Source organism: Nicotiana tomentosiformis, chromosome 4, assembly GCF_000390325.3.
Source record: "Nicotiana tomentosiformis chromosome 4, ASM39032v3, whole genome shotgun sequence".
Classification (NCBI taxonomy): Eukaryota; Viridiplantae; Streptophyta; class Magnoliopsida; order Solanales; family Solanaceae; genus Nicotiana; species Nicotiana tomentosiformis.
The window spans coordinates 111,702,701-111,723,057 of record NC_090815.1 but is presented as its reverse complement, the minus strand read 5'-3'; the positions used below and the strand labels follow the sequence as shown (position 1 = coordinate 111,723,057).

The 20,357-nt window shown below is 35.2% G+C and overlaps 2 protein-coding genes across 2 annotated transcripts; one reads left to right on the top strand and one right to left on the bottom strand.

The window, feature by feature from the left end:
- The first annotated feature begins 215 nt into the window (after positions 1–215).
- On the top strand, positions 216–1,737 carry LOC104088475 (EPIDERMAL PATTERNING FACTOR-like protein 2). The gene is made up of 3 exons (XM_009593148.4): positions 216–850; positions 1,139–1,176; positions 1,272–1,737. Exons 1-3 carry the CDS (start codon positions 742–744, stop codon positions 1,530–1,532), a joined length of 408 nt encoding a protein of 135 aa, XP_009591443.1. The 5' UTR covers positions 216–741; the 3' UTR covers positions 1,533–1,737.
- A 5,923-nt stretch (positions 1,738–7,660) lies between these two features.
- Positions 7,661–11,921, bottom strand: LOC104088476 (ergosterol biosynthetic protein 28). Its single transcript, XM_009593149.4, has 3 exons — positions 11,681–11,921; positions 8,822–9,028; positions 7,661–8,069 (listed from the first exon to the last, which is right to left on the bottom strand). Exons 1-3 carry the CDS (start codon positions 11,793–11,795, stop codon positions 8,002–8,004), a joined length of 390 nt encoding a protein of 129 aa, XP_009591444.1. The 5' UTR covers positions 11,796–11,921; the 3' UTR covers positions 7,661–8,001.
- Positions 11,922–20,357: the final 8,436 nt, after the last annotated feature.

The window sequence follows — 20,357 nt, the reverse complement described above, 5'->3', positions numbered from 1 at the left end:
TCCACCATTGCCTAATTACACCCTATACTAACACCTACTTTCCTAAAATCCTTATCTTTCTTGGAAATTAAATACTCCACTACTTCATCACTACACTATTTCAAGAAACAGTAAAAAAATAAAAATAAAGATAGAGTGATATAACGTGTTATAGTTGAATTGCTGAAAAACCAAACAAATCAAAACAGTAACAAGAGAGGGAGGGGGGGGGGGGGTGATATTTACAAATGAGAGGGGGACAAAGTGAGTGAGAATGAAAGAAAATGAAAGACCATATGCTATACCAGTGAATTCACTTGTCACCTTTTGGAAAAAGCTCTTCTTATCATCTGCCCCTCTTCTTTTTTTATGACTGCTCAAATCCATTTTTGTTCTATTAACTGTATTATTGTTTCTACCCTTTCTCCTCCTCCATTTTTTGTACAACTTCTTCATTCTTAATTAAACCTCTATTTCTCTGCCAACAAACAATTCTTGGAATATCTGAAAGGCTCATAATACGAGGTTTTAGGTCATTCCCTTTTCAGAGATTTTCCTCTACTTCTTTTCTTTATTTTTTAATTCCATGTTCCATACTTCTATCAGTGTACTCCTAAAAAGAATGTGTTTTCTCTTCTCTTCTTAAGCATTATGGGATTGAGTTTTCATTCATTCTTTGATCAACTTTTGTCAATTATTCTCACTTTCTGATCTTAAGATACCAAACCTCTGCCTTTTACACTCTCTTAAGAAGTAAATCCAATGGCATGCTCTCAGCTTTTTGTATTTTGCCATAGGAATTTACAGACAATCATCTTTTTACTACTTCTATTCATTTCAGGCTTGACACATGTTAAATTCATGGCTGAAGGTAAGTTTGTCATTCCTAGATTTTGTTCAAGAATATAAAAACTTCAAATCTTTTACATTCGAGATCTTTACCCAATTAGCCGCCTATATTCATTGTTTACTTTTTTTTAGCCGGTATACATAAATTATACACTGATTATACATAGTTATTCATATATACATTATATATTCTAGCGGTTGAGTGGACGGCTGTTTAGGTTAATTCTTTCTTTACAGTCTGTTAGTCACAATTCTATAAAGAAACTAAGAATCCTAACGGATAATTTCTCCGTCTTTAATCATTTTGCAGGTAGGAGAATTCTCAAGCTGCAAACTGGAATTACTCAGGTGAGTTCTTGATCTAAAATGCCTGATCTTTTTAAAGTTCAATATGAATATTAATGAGAAATGATTGTGCATATTTTGTTTTTAAAAAAAAGCAGAGGAAAAATGAAGAGAAGATGTTAAAGGTGAGATCTTTAATAGGTTCAAGGCCACCAAGATGTGAAGGAAGATGTAGAAACTGTGGACCATGTGAAGCAGTTCAAGTCCCAATTGTGCCAAACCTCAAACACCAGCAATTAAGAAGCCATCAATTGAATGCATTCCCTAAATTCTTAGCATATTCAAGAGGTGATGACATCTCCAATTACAAGCCTATGTGTTGGAAATGTAAATGTGGCAACTTTTTCTTCAATCCTTGACATAGCTAGCAAAAGAATAGATCCTCTTTTTTGTATGGAGAAAATAAGTTTCTCTTCAACTGTCTATATACATGAATATCAAATTAGCTAGATTTTGCAGAATCAAGATTGATGATAATGCATATTTGGTACATCTTCTTACAGCTGTTGTAGCACCATATTTCCCTCCCCCTTCTTTCTTCTAATACAAAAAACTTTTAATTTAGGAAGTGCGTGAGCTAATTAGTACTTATTCCGTTCACTTTTACTTGTCCATTATACTAAATTGAAAGACAATCTTTTTTTTTTTTTTTTACCCTTAACATTAATTACTCATTTTCAAAATTATTTCCCAAGATTTTGTGAAATGCTATCATTATTAGGGGTTATATGGATACTACAATTAGTATTTCTTAAAGCGCGTAAAGAAAAATACAAAGTAAACATGTAAAAGTGAACGAAGGTAGTATAGACTAAACAGTTCTGGATTGCCCAATGTTCATGGTTTGGTTCATGTTAGTTAAACGGAGATTACGTTTACTTAGTGATTAATAATGATGGGAATGTTATACTTAAATTATTTAGTCTAAAAGGGCATGTCTTTGCTCTAAATAATAAATTCCTGCATTATTAATACAAATTTTATCTCGCATTATATAATACATAAGTTTTTTACCGAAGTTAATAGGAGTAGGTATTATTTAATATTGCCCAATCAAATATTGCTAACTATTCGATGATTGTTGTAATACGGTCAATCAAGTACTGTATTATTACAAAAACTTTATGTTGGGATAACTTATAAGTATCTAAGGGCTCGTTTGGTACGAGAGAGATTAATTCCGAAATGCACCCTCCGTTTTAATTTATGTGAACCTAATTGATCGGGTATGCAGTTTAAGAAAAGAGAAAAGACTTTTGAACTTGTGATGTAAAATGAGGCATATATATTTTGTGTGACTATAAATCATTGTATAAAGGTAAATTATTTCCAAATAAAAAAATAGATCATTCTTTTTAATACAAAATAAAAAAAAATATGTTTACGTAAATTAAAACGGATGGAGTAGTTAATTATTCCCAATAGTTCAGTTTTGGATTATTGTTCATCGCATTCTGTGAAAGGGGGTCTAATCTAATAGTACTAGTAGTGTGATGTGAATGTGACGACAGTAAGTAAGAGGTGTAATTTTTTAAAAAGGGAAGAGAAAAGCAGAGAAGCAAAGGAGAGTGGGGCGGCTGATGAGCCATGTCAGTTGCACAGTGTGCAGCCAGCAGATTTAGAGAGAGGGGACCTGTGTTTCGTATCTTAGCAAGATTTTTTGTGTATCTCTATTCTCTAATAAAGCAAAAGAGGGGTTGGTTTTCTTTCCCTACACCAATGGGCCTCTCTCTACCTCGATTCTCTAAATGTTATGCAAAGGCTACAGTACTACAGTCTCGTTTGCTGTGTTCTCTCTGCCCACCCTCGTGTGTCTATTACTACTATGTATTTGTACTATCATTAGGAGTATAATTTTTGTCGGTGTAAAAATTTATATGTGATCAAGTGTAGGTTTATCGGGTATATTTGTCATAAAATATTATATGTAATTATTGTTTAAGTAATTGATTGTATAAATATTTTTTATACCATCTACAAAACTTACGTTCGTATCATTGTTATTATTTTTAAAATTTCTACTAATACTAGTACTTGTTCTTTGATTCATAAACTGTTTGTTTCTCCTGTGAATCAACATGAAGTAAGGGATCAGAGGAAATGTGCAATTCACAAGTTTCTTACCATAAAAACACGAAATTATACTTGATTAATGGGGAAGTATACAAGCAGTCATTCTTAGGAATTAGTCAATACTTATTGTGTTCCAAAAAAATAAACTACAAAATTAAAATTTAAGACACATTAATTAATTTCTAAATAACAGTCCCTTTAGCGTGGCTACCTAGTGTCATTTCTGCTTGAACGACTCGGTTTAGTTTGTCAATGAGCTATATGGGCCGTTTAGTGCGGGTTAGATCCTGAATTAGGAAGTCTGTTGCTCATCAATAGAAGCCCAGAAATAAAAAGGCTTGGGCCCAGGACCTATAATACGTGGGGTAAGTGCACAATTAGTCACTAATTAAAAGTGTTTTTACTCTTTAGTCACTGTTTAAAATGTATTTACTCTTTAGCCAGTTCTTAATAAATTTTTACCCGTCCGGACGAATATATCCCTGTGCTAGACATGGGTGCTATGTAAATATTAAGGGTATGGTGTCCTTAACTTCATGAATGTTGTGTAAATATTAAGGACAAAGTGTCTTGTGTTTGCACCTTCCGTTGTTAAACTTTAGGACATCATGTCTTTAACTTCATATGTGCAGTGTAAATGTTAAGGATATGGCGTCCTTAAGTTCATGTGTACAGTGTAAATGTTAATGACATAATGTTCTTAACTTGTATTTGCACCTTCTGTTGTTAAACTTTATGACTTTATGTCCTTAACTTCATATGTGCAGTGTAAATGTTAAGGACATGGTGTCCTTAACTTCACGTGTGCAATGTAAATGTTAAGGACATAATGTCCTTAATTTTATGAGTGTTGTGTAAATATTAAGAACATTGTGTCCTTAACTTCATGAATGTTGTGTAAATATTAAGGACAAAGTTAATATATTTGCACCTTCCGTTGTTAAACTTTATGACATCATGTCCTAAATTTCATATGTGCAGTGTAAATATTAAGGACATGGCGTCCTTAACTTCATGTTTGCAGTATAAATGTTAAGGACACTATTTCCTTAATATTTACACAGCACTCATGAAAAAAGAGTAACAACGTCTTTTCATATTAATTTTAATAGAGTAGTAGCTATTTTTATTCAACATTAAAAATACTGAATAAAAACTAAATACCATATTAAAAATGACCATCCCACGCCATTTCTACACAATACGTTTCATCTTCTATTGCAACTTTTTCAACTAAGTTAATGCTTATACGTCTTTGTCACTTTTGTACGAGGACAGAGATTTCAAATTGGAGTAAATTTGAAGCTAAAAATGCCAAACAAGAAAGAAAGAGAAAAATGATGGCATATTTGGGGCCAGGCAACACACCCATATTTCACATGGAGTTAAGGTTCTCTCAAACCAATAATTTATACTGAGAAGCCCCATTCTTTCTGCCTCCACAGTCCAGCGCAGAGCCCACCTGTTTGCCCCCGCTCCCTGGGGCATCTTATAACGGGATCTTTACACAAATAACCAGTTATATTTATTATTTACTTTTTCTAGCCATATACATAAATTATACATTCATTATGTACAAATATACACATATAATACATAAATTATGCATACACTAATACTATAACTCCACCGGCTATTTTTAGTTTAAGCGGTTAGGCATACGATTATTTGGGTTAATTCTTCTCTTATAAACAAATATTAGATTAACTGTTGAGTTGCATGATTGTCTCCAATATATTATGTACGAGTTACGAAGAGAGTTTATAAAGATCTCATGTCATTTCTGCTGATGGTTTAAGAGCTTAAGTTTTTTATGGAGAAAATATTTTGAAGGAAAATATTTTTCTTTATACCAAATACACCCATAAGCAGGGACGGATGTACGGTTATAGGTACAGGTTCAATTAATCCTATAACTTTTGATGCAAAATATAAATTTATGTGTAAAAATTTATCAGAATTGCAATAAATAATAGAGATGAACCCATAACTTTGATATTATAATGGGTTCAATGTTAAAAACTTAAAAGTTGAATTCATAAAATTTAAATCATGAATCCGCATTAGTCTAACTATTTATGGATAAAAACAAAGTAGTCAAACTACATCCTCCGTTCACTTTTAGTTGTCAAGTATTCTAAAAATAAATTTTCATTTTTACTTGTTAATTTTTGCATATCAAGAGAAAAATAATTTATTTTTCCTCTTTTCCCTTTAACATTAATTACTCATTCCAAATCATTTTTCAAATCTATTAAAACTATACACCAATTAATATGGGTATCACGGTAAATTATGCATCAAGGGTAAAAAATCAAAGTGAACGGAGGATTAATTTGGTCCAATCATTCGCATTTCATAGGACGTTGTCATTATTTGGATAATCGAATACCTTTTATTTGACTGTAATATTTTAGTACAATTTCTTAGGAGTAATATTTAGTTGTAAATTTGTGCTCTTTTGATATAGTTTTTCAAAGCTCAATTCACAATGATGCTTTATAACACGCGGACTTCTTATCGTCACTCTTTTGTATAATGAGATTCTTTTTGAAAGAACAAGGATAATGCTTCTTTACTTAGTAGGCGTTTGGACATAAAAATTGTAAAATTCGAAAAAATGATGAAAAAAAATTTCAATTGAAAATGGTATATGAAATTTAGAATTGTGTTTGGACATAAATTTCAGTTTGAGTTGTTTTTGAATTTTTATGAATGATTTGAGTGAAAATTTTGAAAAATAATTTTTTGCAATTTTTTAAATTTTTGAAAATTTTCAAAATACATTTTCAAGTGAAAATTGAAAATTTTATGAACTAATTTGAAAAAAAAAATAAAATTATTTTTAAAAAAATTTCAACCAAATTTTATGTCCAAACGGGCCCAAATTTAGAGTGAAAAATTATTCTAAAAATTAAAGGATTATAATGTAGGGGCTCAACAGTCAATGTAACTTTGACTCAACTGCTGGACCTCATTAAATTCCTCCCACCGACACAATCCACACAACTTTACAATACCAACACAAATGCACCACATGTACCTACTTGTGACTTGTGATTGCTCCATGTCCCTAAGTTTCCAAATAAAGTTGGAGCCTCACTCCCTTTTCATCTCACCCCTCATCTCTACAACTTGACACTCACCAGTTGCTTTACTCTACTGGTGAGTTCAAATAGTACCCTTATAATTTGTTTTTATCCTAAGGTGAAATCACACAAATTGTATTTTAACTAGAAGTTGGTAAAACATGGAGGAATAGCAGTGTTGTGAATAGTGAACATGTTGAAGCAATCATCAAGTAGGAATATGAGGACAAAAAGGTTTAAACTAAAGCATGCTTTTCAAGCATTTGTACTGCTTTTGATCTGCTTCTGGTTGATTTACCAAGTAAAGAAATCTTACAGCAGGAGCAAGGTGAGGTTAGTGGAGAATTTGGAAGAAAAATCAGTTAAAGAACAAGATGGGGAACAAGTGTTGAAGTTAGGGAGAAAGGATCTGAATCCTTTGTTGTTAGATGAGTTAGCTGCTGAGTTTCAGAAAACCCCAGATGAAGATCTTGAACAGGAAGAAGATGAGGGGAAAAACCAAGAAAATGAAGGAGAAATAGCTAGTAATGATGGAGATGATGAGACAGATGGAGTTGGAGAGCATGAACAATTGGAAGAAATAATAGATGAAGATGATAAAGATGCAAGAAGGAGAAGAGATGCAGTCTAAACAGCTCTAATTATTTTCTTTTACTAGTAGATAGATAATATGAATAGAGTGTTTCAGCACTAAAGGGGAATCACCACATCCCCTTGTTAGTATTCTGATTTTGGAAATCCAAATTGTAACAGAGTACTCTGAGAATAAAGTGTCAAAGGAACTGCAAGAGATAGAAATGCACAGCTGCATAGGCAATTACAAGCCAAGACTGATCCAATGATAGCGGGCTTAATTAGTATATGGCATAGTATAACTTGCTGTTTTTTCCAAAATCCAGTAGTATAAGATACTATCAGATTAGAGAAAAATGTTTTTAGTAGAGTATTTTTAAGGATTTCAACCTGAAACATGGAGAATGCGAGGATTGCTTATATGTAATTGTAATTGTATTTAGGTGGATGGATTAATTTTGGACGAATCCTAATTAATAGTATCTTACTGGTGTTATTATGACCTGTAGAGGTGCATATTTGCAAGTCTATTATTCTATCAATGGTTTTCTACAAATATTTGTCGTGTTTTTGCTTTCTGCGCTCGAAAAGCTTTGCGCAGTTGTAACAGTATGATGTTTTGACCAGATTCAAGCATTCAAACAGCATATATTATCAAAATAGACAGACAATTGCTTTTACTTTCTGCGTATTTCAATGCATAAACAAGTTTTCTGACACTCTAAATATGAATCATTCGGTAAAAGATCTCATTGGTGAAAAGCATAAACTATTGCCAGTTATACTACGAGATAAAGTTGATAATCAACCAAAATGATAAGTTATACAGAAACATGGATTGACCATGATTAGTTTTTGGCTTTCCATGTTTTAGAAAATATTCGAAAAAAATCCGTCGACCAAGTCTGGGACACACAAAATCCTTCCCATTGAGACATTACATTGAGAAAATTGCGGCCAAGAAGTTCAATGAGAGATTCTTCCAGAGCTCACCCAACTAAAACTCTGAGACTTAAATCGCAGCAGCAAAGGCATAGGCCAAAAGGGATAACGTCCGAAAAATCTGCTTCAATCCACTGTTATTGATTCACTTTTATGGACTCTTAGTTTTAATCTGTTGGTGTGCATTCCACTGCAACGACATCCACACTATAGATGTGCCTGAGAGAAAATGGAACTCCATAAGACAGTCAAAAGTGGTGTATGACTTGGAGTGAGATCAAGCAATTGCAAAGAAATGAAAGAATGTGCTGATGCAGAAAGATAATGCCACTAATGCAGCTGTTCTTTTGAGTTACCTCCAGATTATTATAACTTCCTTATTATAGTTAAACCACAAACATAGGTAAAGAAGTTCAGAAGTTGACAACTAATTCAACCCTTCATTAGAATAATCATAAATATTTGCTTCATCATCTCTTTTTTTTAAAAAGTAACTAACATATTTAGGTAGTAAATTGGGCTTAAACAACCAGTACTCCATCCAAAAGATAGGCTTTAATTCATAAGAAGAGCAAGTTCCAGTAGTTCAATTAGGGCAATTAAAAAGTTCACAAGAAAGAAACACGGTAAAAGTTTGACAAAGATTTTTCAGAAAATTTAGGAGCACAAGCAGGTCTTCAAATGATTAAGTTGGGGAAGTAGTGACATGGCACAACTAAATGAACCCAGGTCCATGTTAATAGATGCTAAACAGAAACTCCGAATCACATGGTACTTGGTGAATTAAGGATGAATCACAGGTTATATCATTTGAAAGCAGTTCTTGCATTTTGAAAGCACTAGTTAAGTAAATCCAATTTTCACTATCACTGTTTTATTAGCACATCAAAGCCAGCGATGGAGGGGAAACACAGAAAAACATTACAAGATCTAGCAGCGGTCATAAAAAAGAACTCTGGGAGGAACAATACCTGCAAATATACCAACAGTAATCAGATTTTTTATTTCCATTGTCTGATAGATCAAGAACTCAGTCAGGAAATGACCGAAGGCATAGACAAATGATAACAAGGTTGCCAAATACAAAGGCCTGTCATGAAGGTTAAATGCACAAAGATAGCAAAGAGTGCAGGTTAGAAGAGTCCACACTCCAAATGTCCTCCCATGTACTTCTGACACTGCACATGATAATCGAAAAGGACAGTTTTCATTAAAAACATATCAAATTTAGGACAAGACCTTGAAAAGAAGTGAGTTGACACATTAGTTAACAGGACTTTGGAATACAAGAAAATGAAAAGAGCAATGTAATGCATGGTTATTCCAATGCAATCACAAGTAAAACCTCCCGATCCTGAGCAATACAAAGTATTTATCATTTGTCAAATTGAAGGTACATGCACAGATTTGAGCTTAAAAAGTCAATGTTCTTAAGAGTTACTCAAGAAGTTGAGCACCAAATGTAACGAATCAAATGTGTTACTACTGACTGCACACTGCAGTACCAGTAACTTCTTTTGATTGGTGAATGCACTACCAGTAAGGTTCTATTTTCATGACAAAAGCTACTCCATACATTCACAAGTTGTAGCCACCAAATTCCCACATTGCCGTCCCACATAAGCTAAGGGCAGCCGGTGCACAAAGCATCCTGCATTCGCCGCATCACAAGGGGTAATGATGTAGACAGCCTAATCTAATGCAAGCATTAATGACTGCTTTCATGGCTCGAACCCGCGACCTATGAGACCCGCGACCTATAGGTCAAATGGAGACAACTTTACCGTTGCTCCAAGGCTCCCTTCTACCATCCTACATCATTCCCAATAAATTCAAGCCAGACAAGAAACATCATATTGTCACAGTTACTTGACAATACATAGTATTTATAGGTGCATTGGGGCCAAGCAAGTAGTGACAATAACACTATTCCAACCTATCAAGACGAATAAATTCTCGGATATACTCGACTCCAGCTGAGTTGCAAAATAACACAAAATAACCCAAATGGGATGACATGAAGATATGTAACTTGAACAGACATAACGAGAACATTTTAAGAAGTCTTTTGAGCTGCAATTGTTGGATAAAGACTTCTCTTATGAAAGGATAGGACTATGTGGAGAGCTTGGAGGTACCGATAATGACACCCATTTGTGACATTACAAAAATCTTATAAAGGGGAGCAGCTTTACCTTTTTAAAAGACATGCAGAATTACAAGCTAATATTAAGAGACACATGAAAGAAGTGCTACAAATACTGCAAGAGAATAATTACATTTTTATATGTTCCAAACTTTAAGAGCTAAGTCCAAGCTACAGAAGCTTCTGACAATCAACTTCTCTTAAACAAATTATGCTTCTATATATCCAAATAAGGTTTCAGAATGATTCTTGTCCCATTCCTTATCAAAAAGAAAATTGATTCTTTCCCAGTTCTACGTAATGTTTGTGCTCAAGTAGAAATAATTAGCTTCTTTTGGGAAAACCTTATCGTCCTCATACTTCATTCAAATGGTGGATTGAAAAATCTGAGCACATGTTGATATCACATTCTCACATCATGAATTACTGAGTGTAGATCTGTAGGTATGATTGTTTTTCCTGATTCAACTGACTTTGTTTATGCGTAGGAAAAACGCCTTTTTGTTTGCTATAGGATATCCGTAAATAGGTTAAATTTTCATTAGTTTATAATTGTTGCATCTACATGTTGAATAGATTGATCTAGTAACCAGTTATAAGGAGGTATTATAAATCACAATGTAATACTACCTAAAATGCACAAATATTCCATCCTTAGCAAGGAGAAGAGCTCAATCTGATTCTTGAAATCGTTCCCTTTACTATTGTCCACATTTTGATTTTGATCAGTCATATGTATATTTCAGATAAGTCACTAAACCGAGAACACTAAAGCAAATATCTGGTTACACTTGCATAGAATATCCGAATAGGATAATTCATTAGTGTCTTAAATCAAGAGAATGTGAAATGTGGACATAGTAATCCTTGTACGTAAAGATTGAGAAATGAAAATTTAAGCTTGTTTAGGAGTACTTGGTAAGCAACAAATGTGCATTGGATCCACAGATTTTCAGACCCATAAATCCAATCAAATCTATTGCCTATAGATTCATGCCAAAGACATGAAGTCAAAAGCCAAGTCTTAAGCCCAAATGACATAATGTATTAATCCGTTTAATCATTCTTATCACCATTTTTCAACCGTGGAGTAGCAAATTGATTCAACAGTACATCGTCCCTTATTCCTTTTCCCATTCAAAATGAAACGCGTCTGGTCTAGGGACAGATCCAAAGTTTTAACACTCAACAGCGCATGTGTCCAAACCCGCCACCTTTGCTTTGAATTATATATAGATAACTGGACAGATTGTGTGTGTTTTGACAGTGTACATGAGCTTACACTGAGTATTGTAGCTCGGGTTCGAATTTTATTCATACTAAACTTGCATCTACAAGACTACAACCAGAAAGTAATAATTGCTTAAAATCCTGATCTGTCTTAATCTGATCCCTAATTGATTTTAATTAGACATAGCTGCCATAAGTTCCTATATGTAATCATCCTAGGCGAAGGAATAAAATCACCAAAAAGGACACTTTTTGTATGACAAATCACAGAACAGAAGGCGAAAGTGAGGGGATTTGATGTGTACTGGCATATATTAGATTGCTTCCTATTACAGATTCAAATCAGATCGCGAGAATTAAACAAAAGCCAAAATGTGCGTGCAATGTTCGTTATCCAACGACGAAATGTAGAGCACGAAGCGTGATCTAAGTAAAAAGTGTGTGTAAAACTTACTTGTGGTTTTGGAGAAAACAGCGAGACGAAGAGCCCAAATGTCGAAGAAACCAAACCATACCGATGCAAGCCGAAGTGTGCCCACTAGCATCAACCACCATCCTAACAGCTTCATCTCTCACTTTCTCGCTCTCTCTCTCTCTCTCTCTCTCTCACACACACACACACACTTACTTTTTCTGTTTTCATTTTTCAACCACTAAATAAATAGTAATACATGCCCATTGACACAAGTGAACTCATTTTGGCCCATAATCTCTATTCTCTTGTACCACTTTTAATTGGGCAAGTTACACATTTAGCTTGGTGGTCAAAAATAATTATATTCACTAGTTAAAAATTTATAAGTATGACTTTTTAAGCATTGAATTATTTTTTTAAAGTGGATAATATTGAGGGTTACATTATCTTCAAAAGGATGCTAAAAATGAAAGTTGAAACAAGAAAACTTTTGTTATCAAGAGCCAATCTCAAAGCTGATTAAAAGTATCCCATTGGCATTATCTTATATATTAGACTTGGCATTATCTCACTTAGTTATTACCTCTAACGATACATTTTAAGTGATTTTTTGATTTTTTTAAACATATTAAAAAAATTATCTTTTAGCATTAATTAACAATGAAATTGATCATATTAACTTTAATTTGTTCATGAGAAATATAATAAACTACTTTTAGGCTCTTTACTCCAAGTCAACTTTGGAAAGAAGAACTTAATTCCTTTTTGATATTTTAAAAAGTCAAATATTATGGACCACAAAAAAAAATATCAACAAATCACTTAAAGTGAACCAGAGGAAGTATTTGGTTTTAGAAAAAATAACTTAACAAATATAGTCTATGATTTGTGAACATAATCTGGGACTCCTAATTTAATACTCACATTAAACCCGCCCCACCCTCTCAGATTTTTAAAAAAGAAAATCTCTCTGTTTTGTTTTTGTTTTTCGCCAATAGTTGCATTATATAAAGACATCACAAACATCTACATAACATCTTAAATTTGCCACTTAAATTTGCATAATCGAGAGACTTTCAACATAAAGGATAATTAATAGCAAATCATATACTAATACATGATCTGGAATAAAACATTAAAACTTTATTTCTATTCCTCTTCCCCTTCCTTGGACAGCTTAATCACCTGAAATTAATTAACACAATGCAACATTAGGCACTGTATATATTCTTAAACGAAGAACTACTTCACCAATTAGAAAAACAATTTGAAAAAGAGAAGAAAAGGAAAGGAAAACAATGAACTGTCAAAATGCAAAAGCTCACAGTTTATATATGTGTCTTAGAAAACTAGTTTTTATTCCACTACATTCAATTTACAGAACTTGAATAGACATACGTCTTTATAATGCCTAGCTGGTCTGGGTAACGATCTCATTGACATCATTAAATATGTAAGTTATGAAGTCTTATGTCTTCAAATAGAATGATTTATATACCACAGATGTACATGGTACGGGAGAGGGGGTGGGGGTGGGGGGGGGGGGGAGGTTGTGGGAAACCAATACTATGATATCCAAATTATTTCGGTCAAACATTAAGTCTTTATTTAGTACTCCGTCCGTTCACTTTTAGTTGTCCACTTTGAACTTTGCACGCCTCTTAAGAAACAATAAATAAAGTGTATAATTTATCACGATACTCATATTAATTGGTGTATAGTCTTAATGAATTTGAAAAATGATTTGGAATGAGTAATTAATGATAAGAGCAAAATAGAAAAAATAATTTTTTTTCTTCTTGATATGCGAAAAGTGATAAGTGAAAAAAAAAAAATTATTTTTAGAATATTTGATAACTAAAAGTCAACGGATGAAGTAAATTTTTGGCATTTCATTTATGATAAAAAAGGAGAAAAGAAAGTAAGCTTAAAAGTTTGAGTTTATACAATACATCTCTAATTACTCCCCAGATAATTGGGAACAAATTAAACTGGACAGTTTTAGATGACTAATAATCCATGTGATATAATTATAATCCATGTGAAAAAATCATGAAATATTGGTTTGGTAGTTAATAGTACTAATTTAATACAGAGGTATTGAGACGAAGAGCTTTTCTTTTCTTTTTTTTTTTTTAAATAACGTCGGTACATTCCTTACTAGTATGTGCTAGAGGGTATCAATTTACACCCGTTAGTGCTGTTTTTTTATACTAATAAGTATGTGCTAGAGGGTAAAGAAGTTGTGAAGTACTATTAATTTGAGGTCACTTTCATAATAAGTTTAAATTATGGATGAAGTTGTGATACCATTTTCTTTACCAATTGTAGCATGATCCCAAAAGTAGGAAATGGAACAAGATAAAGGCAAAGTGCATCCATAAATTGAGGATTGTGATTAGTGGTGAGAGGGTGAAAGAGACTTTCACGTTACTCTGTCTACTGCCTGCTGTTTAGAGCCACAATACCCTTGTTTAAGATTGTGTATCGTAGGAGCAAATGTTACTAGTGGGCACAAATAGAAAAACTAATTCAAGAACGTGACTTCTGCGTAGAGATGTTTGGCCGAGGTTTAAAAATCAGCTTATTTTTTTTAAAAATAAATTGGCGAGAAATAATTTGTGTTTGATTAATCTTTGAAAAATATTTTTGAATCGGAATTAATGTTTGGTCAAACTTTTAAAAAGTGATGCTATTTTCTGCTTCTTAAAAATTACTTCTACTTCGATTCAAAAGCACTATTTTTCTTCTAAAAGTCTGGCAAAAAACAATATTCCCTCCGTTTCAATTTAGACGAGGTTGTTTGACTTGACACAAAGTTTAAGAAAAATAAGAAGACTTTTAAAACTTGTGGTCTTAAAAGCTTAAGGGGTAAAAGTGTGTGGGGCCATGACATTTGTGTGGTTATAAAATCTTTTCAATGAAGAGTATAAAGTTGAATTATTTCCAAATTTAAAAATGTGTCATTTATTTTTGAACATACTAAAATGGAAAGTACCTCATCTAATTTGAAACTAGGAGAGTATATATATAATTTCTTCAAAAAAGGAGGAGGATTTGCAGTCGTACCCTATATTTGTGTCACCTTTTAACATGTACCCTATTTTTTAAAATTATTGATTTGGTAGCCATCTCACAAAAAATCCGTAATAATATGACAATTACACCCCTGACAAAAGATATACAATGATCTCCTTCTCTCCTCTCATCAACTTTATAAAAAAATCAGAAACTTGTCCAGATTCATCTTTAGAATCACACTTGCATGAAGTTGTTTCACCTTGAAGCTAAAATTTCATGCTAATGTAGCATGAAGTTGTTTCATGTTGAAGCTAAAACTTCATGCTAATATATCATGAAGTTGTTTCATGTTGAAACTAAAACTTCATGTTAATGCATGCTGAAATTATTTATCCTGCAGTTTACAGTTTTGTCATGAATTTTATCCGAAACTTCAGTCTAAACATGCTGAAGTTATTTAGTTCATTTGCTAAAATTTCAGACTAAACATGTTGAAGTTATTTAGTTCATTTGCTAAAATTTCGGACTAAACATGCTAAAATTATTTAGTTCATTTGCTAAAATTTCAGACTAAACATGCTTAGGTTATTTAGTTCATTTGCTAAAATTTCAGACTAAACATGCTTAAGTTATTTAGTTCATTTGCTAAAACTTCATACTAAACATGCTTAAGTTATTTAATTCATTTGCTAAAATATCAGACTAAACATGATTAAGTTTTTTAGTTCATTTGCTAAAATTTTAGACTAAACATGCTTAAGTTTTTGTCTTATAGTATGTAATTTTTTAATGAGTTTTTGCTAATGCATGCTGAAGTTATTTAGTTCATTTGCTAAAATTTCAAACAAAACATGCTGAAGTTATTTAGTTCATTTGCTAAAATTTCAGACAAAACATGCTGAAATTATTTAGTTCATTTGCTAATATTTCAGACTAAACATGCTTAAATTTTTGTCTTGCAGTATGTAATTTTCTAAAGAGTTTTTGCTAATGCATGCTGAAATTAGTTAGTTTATTTGCTAAAATTTCACACCAAAATATGCTGAAATTTTGTAACGCAGTCTACAATTTTGTCCTGTGTTTTATCCGAAACTTCAGTCTAAACAAGCTGAAATTTTTTAGTTTATTTGCTAAAATTTCAGGCTAAAAATGCTTAAATTTTAATCCTGCAGTTTGTCAATAGTCTTTTATTAAAGAAGGGCAAAATCATCTTTTTTAAAACGCTTTTAACAAAAAAAGGGTACGGATACAAACGAAAAAATAAAACGGGTATAAGTTAAAAATGGACGACCAAACAGGGTACCCATGCAATTTTTACAAAAAAAAAAAAAAGAAAAAAAAACAAGGTTAAACAAGGTATTAGCATCTCGCTGCAGGAAAAGAGTGCTTGGTTACGAAGCAACACAAAAAACGACACTAGGTTCTCTGATCTTGTTAGTAATGACTCATCCTGACCATATTACACCACCAAATACACTCAGCACAATAAATGTTACTACTTCATCTAGTATTCTAGTCCCCCCTTTGAAAGAATATTGACCAGTTTTAATCAGACCAGATCCAAATCTGCTTTACTGGTGTTAAAAGTACATTGAAAGTGCTACTATTCGAAAATGTTTTATGAGGAGTGGTTTAATTTGCTCTGTTAAATTTTAATTAACCTTTGACAGGACCGCAAATAATGTTTAGAATTTACTAGTGTTTATCCGAAAAATCGAATATAGTTGAATTTAAAAGTAGTTCTAAGGATATGTGATATAACCCGACATAAATCGTACGTAGAAGTGGAAATGTTTGGATTCTTGGCTATAGAAATGAGATATAAATTATTGAACTAGAAGAGTGAGTGTGTTGAGTCAAAAAGTTTAAGAGATTTATTCTTCAATAAATAGAAGCAGTCTGTTAGTGCCCTCTCCCCCCTGCTTACAAGGATTCCCCCCTTTATAGTAGAGGATGTTACTTTATTTATAATAATAAAAAATATATAGTGGAGAAACCATGATAAATTGTCTCTTCCTTGATTCCTGCCAAGATTCTCTCCTCTAGTGTGGTTGCAACGGCTCCTGTTTGCGAGCTCGATACTGGCTCGAGCTCGGTATTGGATCGAGCCCTCGGCCTTGAGTTCGAGTTCGACATTCAGGGTAAGTGTCAATTGATCGATGCATCTCCGACAACTTTCTTCTTGCCTTGCGGTTCGATTTGGTCATGGGCTCAATAATGATATCGAGCCGATTCCTCGATCGGTCTTGGAGCTCGAGGCTTGTATGTACTATCCTCGGAACTCGTCTCGAGCTCTCACTTCGATCGCTTACCATTCGAGCTCGAACAAACGTACGGAGGCCGAAATCTATTTCGACCTTATATAGATAGTCCCCTCGTTTCTCACGAAGAATGTGGTGAGAAGCGATATGATTTCCGACGGCTCGATCGGATTATAAGCTGACGTTTTCACTCGGCTCGATCATGAAGTATGTGATAGATGTCCCGTCGATTTAGTCTTTCAAGGTATTTAATGCACGTCAGACGGTGGTCGGCCATCGCTGATACTGAACCGCCACGGTATAAGCCTATAAATAGCCCTTCCATTTATCATTTACCACTTTTACATCTTCAATCTCCCAAAGTTTCTTACTCTTTCTGCCTCTGTTTCGCCGCCTGTAGAGCCACCTTCATCAGCGTTTGGCACCATCAACCTTTCATCTTCCTACGCTTTCTTTCTCTTACATCAATGGCAAAAACTTCAAAAATCGTACCTCAGAAGGAGAAAGCTTCCTCTTCACGGCCGTCCGGCGACAAGGCGCCGGTGGAACCGCCTCCCCATGAGTACGTTCCTGGCCCGTGTACTCTAAAGATCGATTTTAAGGTTGAAAATCCTTTGTCTGTTCCGGGTCGATGTGAGCATGTGTCGATGTACATGTGCTTGATAACAGAGGGCCATCTCGATGTTGTGAGGAAAGACTGCAATTGGGGTTCCGAGGTTGTGTTGCAAATTTCCTCTCCCGAAGAGAGCGTCATCACTCACGTGGAGGGGTTTTTAAGTGTTTATACTTACCCTTCACGTTGGGTCCCGTCGACCCAGTGATCATTGATTTTTGCAAAATATATCAGGTCACCCTCGGTCAAATTCATCATTCTCTATGGCGTATAGTAACCTTACTTCGCTTCTTCTCCGATAAAGTCGGAGGGGTAGATTTTACCCTAAACCACCTCATACGATTGTATCGGCCTCAAATCTTTCGAGGACTAATCAGGCTTCATCGTCGGGCATCGAAAGCTTTGATGTCGAGTATCGACGAAGACAGGGATCGGGGTTGGATGGGTCATTATATTCAGGTGAGGACCCGTGATCTCATTCTGGAAGAGAAAATATCGTTCTTCGAGGAATGGAATTTCGACCGTAAGTGGTTTTTATAAGGCATTGCTTTTCGTATCTTTCTCTGATTCTATCCTCGACTTCTTCTTATGCCGAACGCACTTGGCGTGATTTGGCAAAAGGTAGATGGGAGGCCAAGAATCATGGTAAGGGTCACTTCTCGTGTTCTTCGAAATATTTTTTATGCTCCATTCGTTACCGGTTTTCTTTCATGTAGGTGTAACTAAGGATGCCGCTTTGAGGCCTTCGAGTGGTGAAGGAAGAACCAAGTCCCCGGTCCCGGAACCAGGGAAAGATAAGAAGCGAAAAGCCGTCTCTCGGCCAGAGGACCCCAAGCCCAAAACTCGAAAGGTGAGGAGGAAGGCAATCGCTCTTTCGATGGACTCGGTCCAACGACTGAGAGAAGAAGAAGATGATGAAAATGATACGTCAGTTTTGGTGATCCGATCTGCGAAAGCTATCGAGGTCGCCAGACCTTTTGAGCCGATGACGTCTATACCGATCGGGGTCGGTTTCGGTACCCCGAGTCTCGATCAGAGCGTCCCGAGCGATTCACTTGGGCCTATGACAGTGGGTCATTTGCCTTCTCTTCCGACCTTTTCTAAGGAGGTGTTAAAGGAAGCTCGAGAATTGAAGACCCCCCGATATGGGCGGAGGCTCTAGTGTAGGGGACCCTTTTCGGGATTACTTTACTGGAGTAAATGATGCCTCCGACATCAGTGACGTTTCTCTTATCCTAAAAGAGGCCCAACGTTTCATTTCTCGGGTAATGACGTTTCTAAACTTGACTTGTGTTTTTTCCCTACTATGCAGGCCATTAGCAAGTTTCGAGTCGACCTCAACCAGTGTGAGGCCGAGCTTCAGAAGGTCTCGGGGGAGAGAGATGCATGCGGCTTCTTTGCAGCCAAAAGGACGAGGCTATAAAGGACCTCTAAGCAGATTTGACTAAGGCTCGTGAAGAAGAGGCCGAACTAGATAATCAGGCGAGCCTCGTTCTGTTACCAACTGTGGAAGCTATCCCTTCGTTGTATCAGCTGCAACAAAAGGTTGAAAAGATCGGGTTGCTTCGGGAAGAAGTCGATCAAATCAAGGTCGAATGTAACCGGTGGAAGGAGACTATCGACTGCCTGGCTGTAGAAAAAGAAACCATCTTGGCCAAATTATTATCGGCCGAAGTTCAGCTTCGAAGCGTCAAGCAAAAGGGTTCGGCTCAGGCCAAAAGGATCGAAGAGCTTGAAACACGTCTTGTTGAGGCCAAGGCGGAGGTTGAGTCGTCGAAAGTCATGGCGGACAAGTCCATTGCCGTGTATCGGGCTGATGCCGAGGCTGCTCAAATGGAGGCAAGAGAGGCAGCGGATACGGCTGACAGTTGAGCACATCGATTGCCGAACTTGCTAAGTGTCGGTCTCGGAGGGAGACCCTCGAGGAGATACATGCTCGAGGTTTCGACCTTGCCGAAGAGATAAAAAGGGCTAAAGAGCTCGAAGCTGAAACTGAAGCCTTGGCTTTTGATGGCAATGATGCTGATGATGATGAAGGTAGCAAGAGCGAGTCCGAAGACGGGGGGAGCCCGGTGGAGAAGAGACCGCTCTCGATGATAACCTAGAAGCTTAGCCCTTAGCTTCTTCTATGTTGCATTCATTTATGTAAACCACCCTTGTATATCTATACAATTTATCTTTTTCTTTTACTGTCTTGCTTCATGAAGATTTCATTCATGCCTTGCGGATGTTTTTATGAGGATTTAGGTGATTTCATCGAATTCAGCCTTCGTAGCCTTTATGGCTGAGTGAGTGTTCGCTCTAGCTCGAAATAAAAGTAGCCCACAGGCTTAGTGGTCGAGTGGGTGCTTGCCCGAACTCGAAAAATAAAAGTAGCCCACAAGTTTAGTAGTCGAGTGAACGTTTGAACTCGAAGCAAGATAGCCTTTAGGCTTTGATAAGTGAGTGAGTGATTGTTTCGAACTCGAACTCAAAGTATATTAGCCCGTAGACTTTTACGATCGAGTGAGTGATTGCTCGGACTCGAAGTAAGATAGCCCTTAGGCTTTTAATAATTGAGCGAGTGATTGTTTCGAACTCGAACTCAGAATATCTTAGTCCGTAGGCCTTTTATGATCGAGTGAGTGATTGTTTCGAACTCGAACTCAGATAGCCTTTAGGCTTTAATTTGAGTAAGTGATTGTTTCGAACTCGAACTCAGAATATCTTAGCCCGTAGGATTTTTGAGTGAGTGATTGTTTCAAACTCGAACTCAGATAGCCTTTAGGCTTTAATTTGAGTGAGTGATTGTTTTGAACTCGAACTCAGAATATCTTAGCCC

Bases quoted from the DNA above. Each gene is read 5' to 3' on its own strand.
- LOC104088475 (XM_009593148.4), top strand. From the start codon at position 742: ATGGCATGCTCTCAGCTTTTTGTATTTTGCCATAGGAATTTACAGACA. The intron at 851-1,138 runs GTAAGTTTGTCA...ATCATTTTGCAG, and splicing joins TGTTAAATTCATGGCTGAAG to GTAGGAGAATTCTCAAGCTG. The intron at 1,177-1,271 runs GTGAGTTCTTGA...AAAAAAAAGCAG, and splicing joins TGCAAACTGGAATTACTCAG to AGGAAAAATGAAGAGAAGAT.
- LOC104088476 (XM_009593149.4), bottom strand. From the start codon at position 11,795: ATGAAGCTGTTAGGATGGTGGTTGATGCTAGTGGGCACACTTCGGCTT. The intron at 9,029-11,680 runs GTAAGTTTTACA...TATCATGTGCAG, and splicing joins TGTTTTCTCCAAAACCACAA to TGTCAGAAGTACATGGGAGG. The intron at 8,070-8,821 runs GTATTGTTCCTC...ATTTTCTCTCAG, and splicing joins TACTGTTGGTATATTTGCAG to GCACATCTATAGTGTGGATG.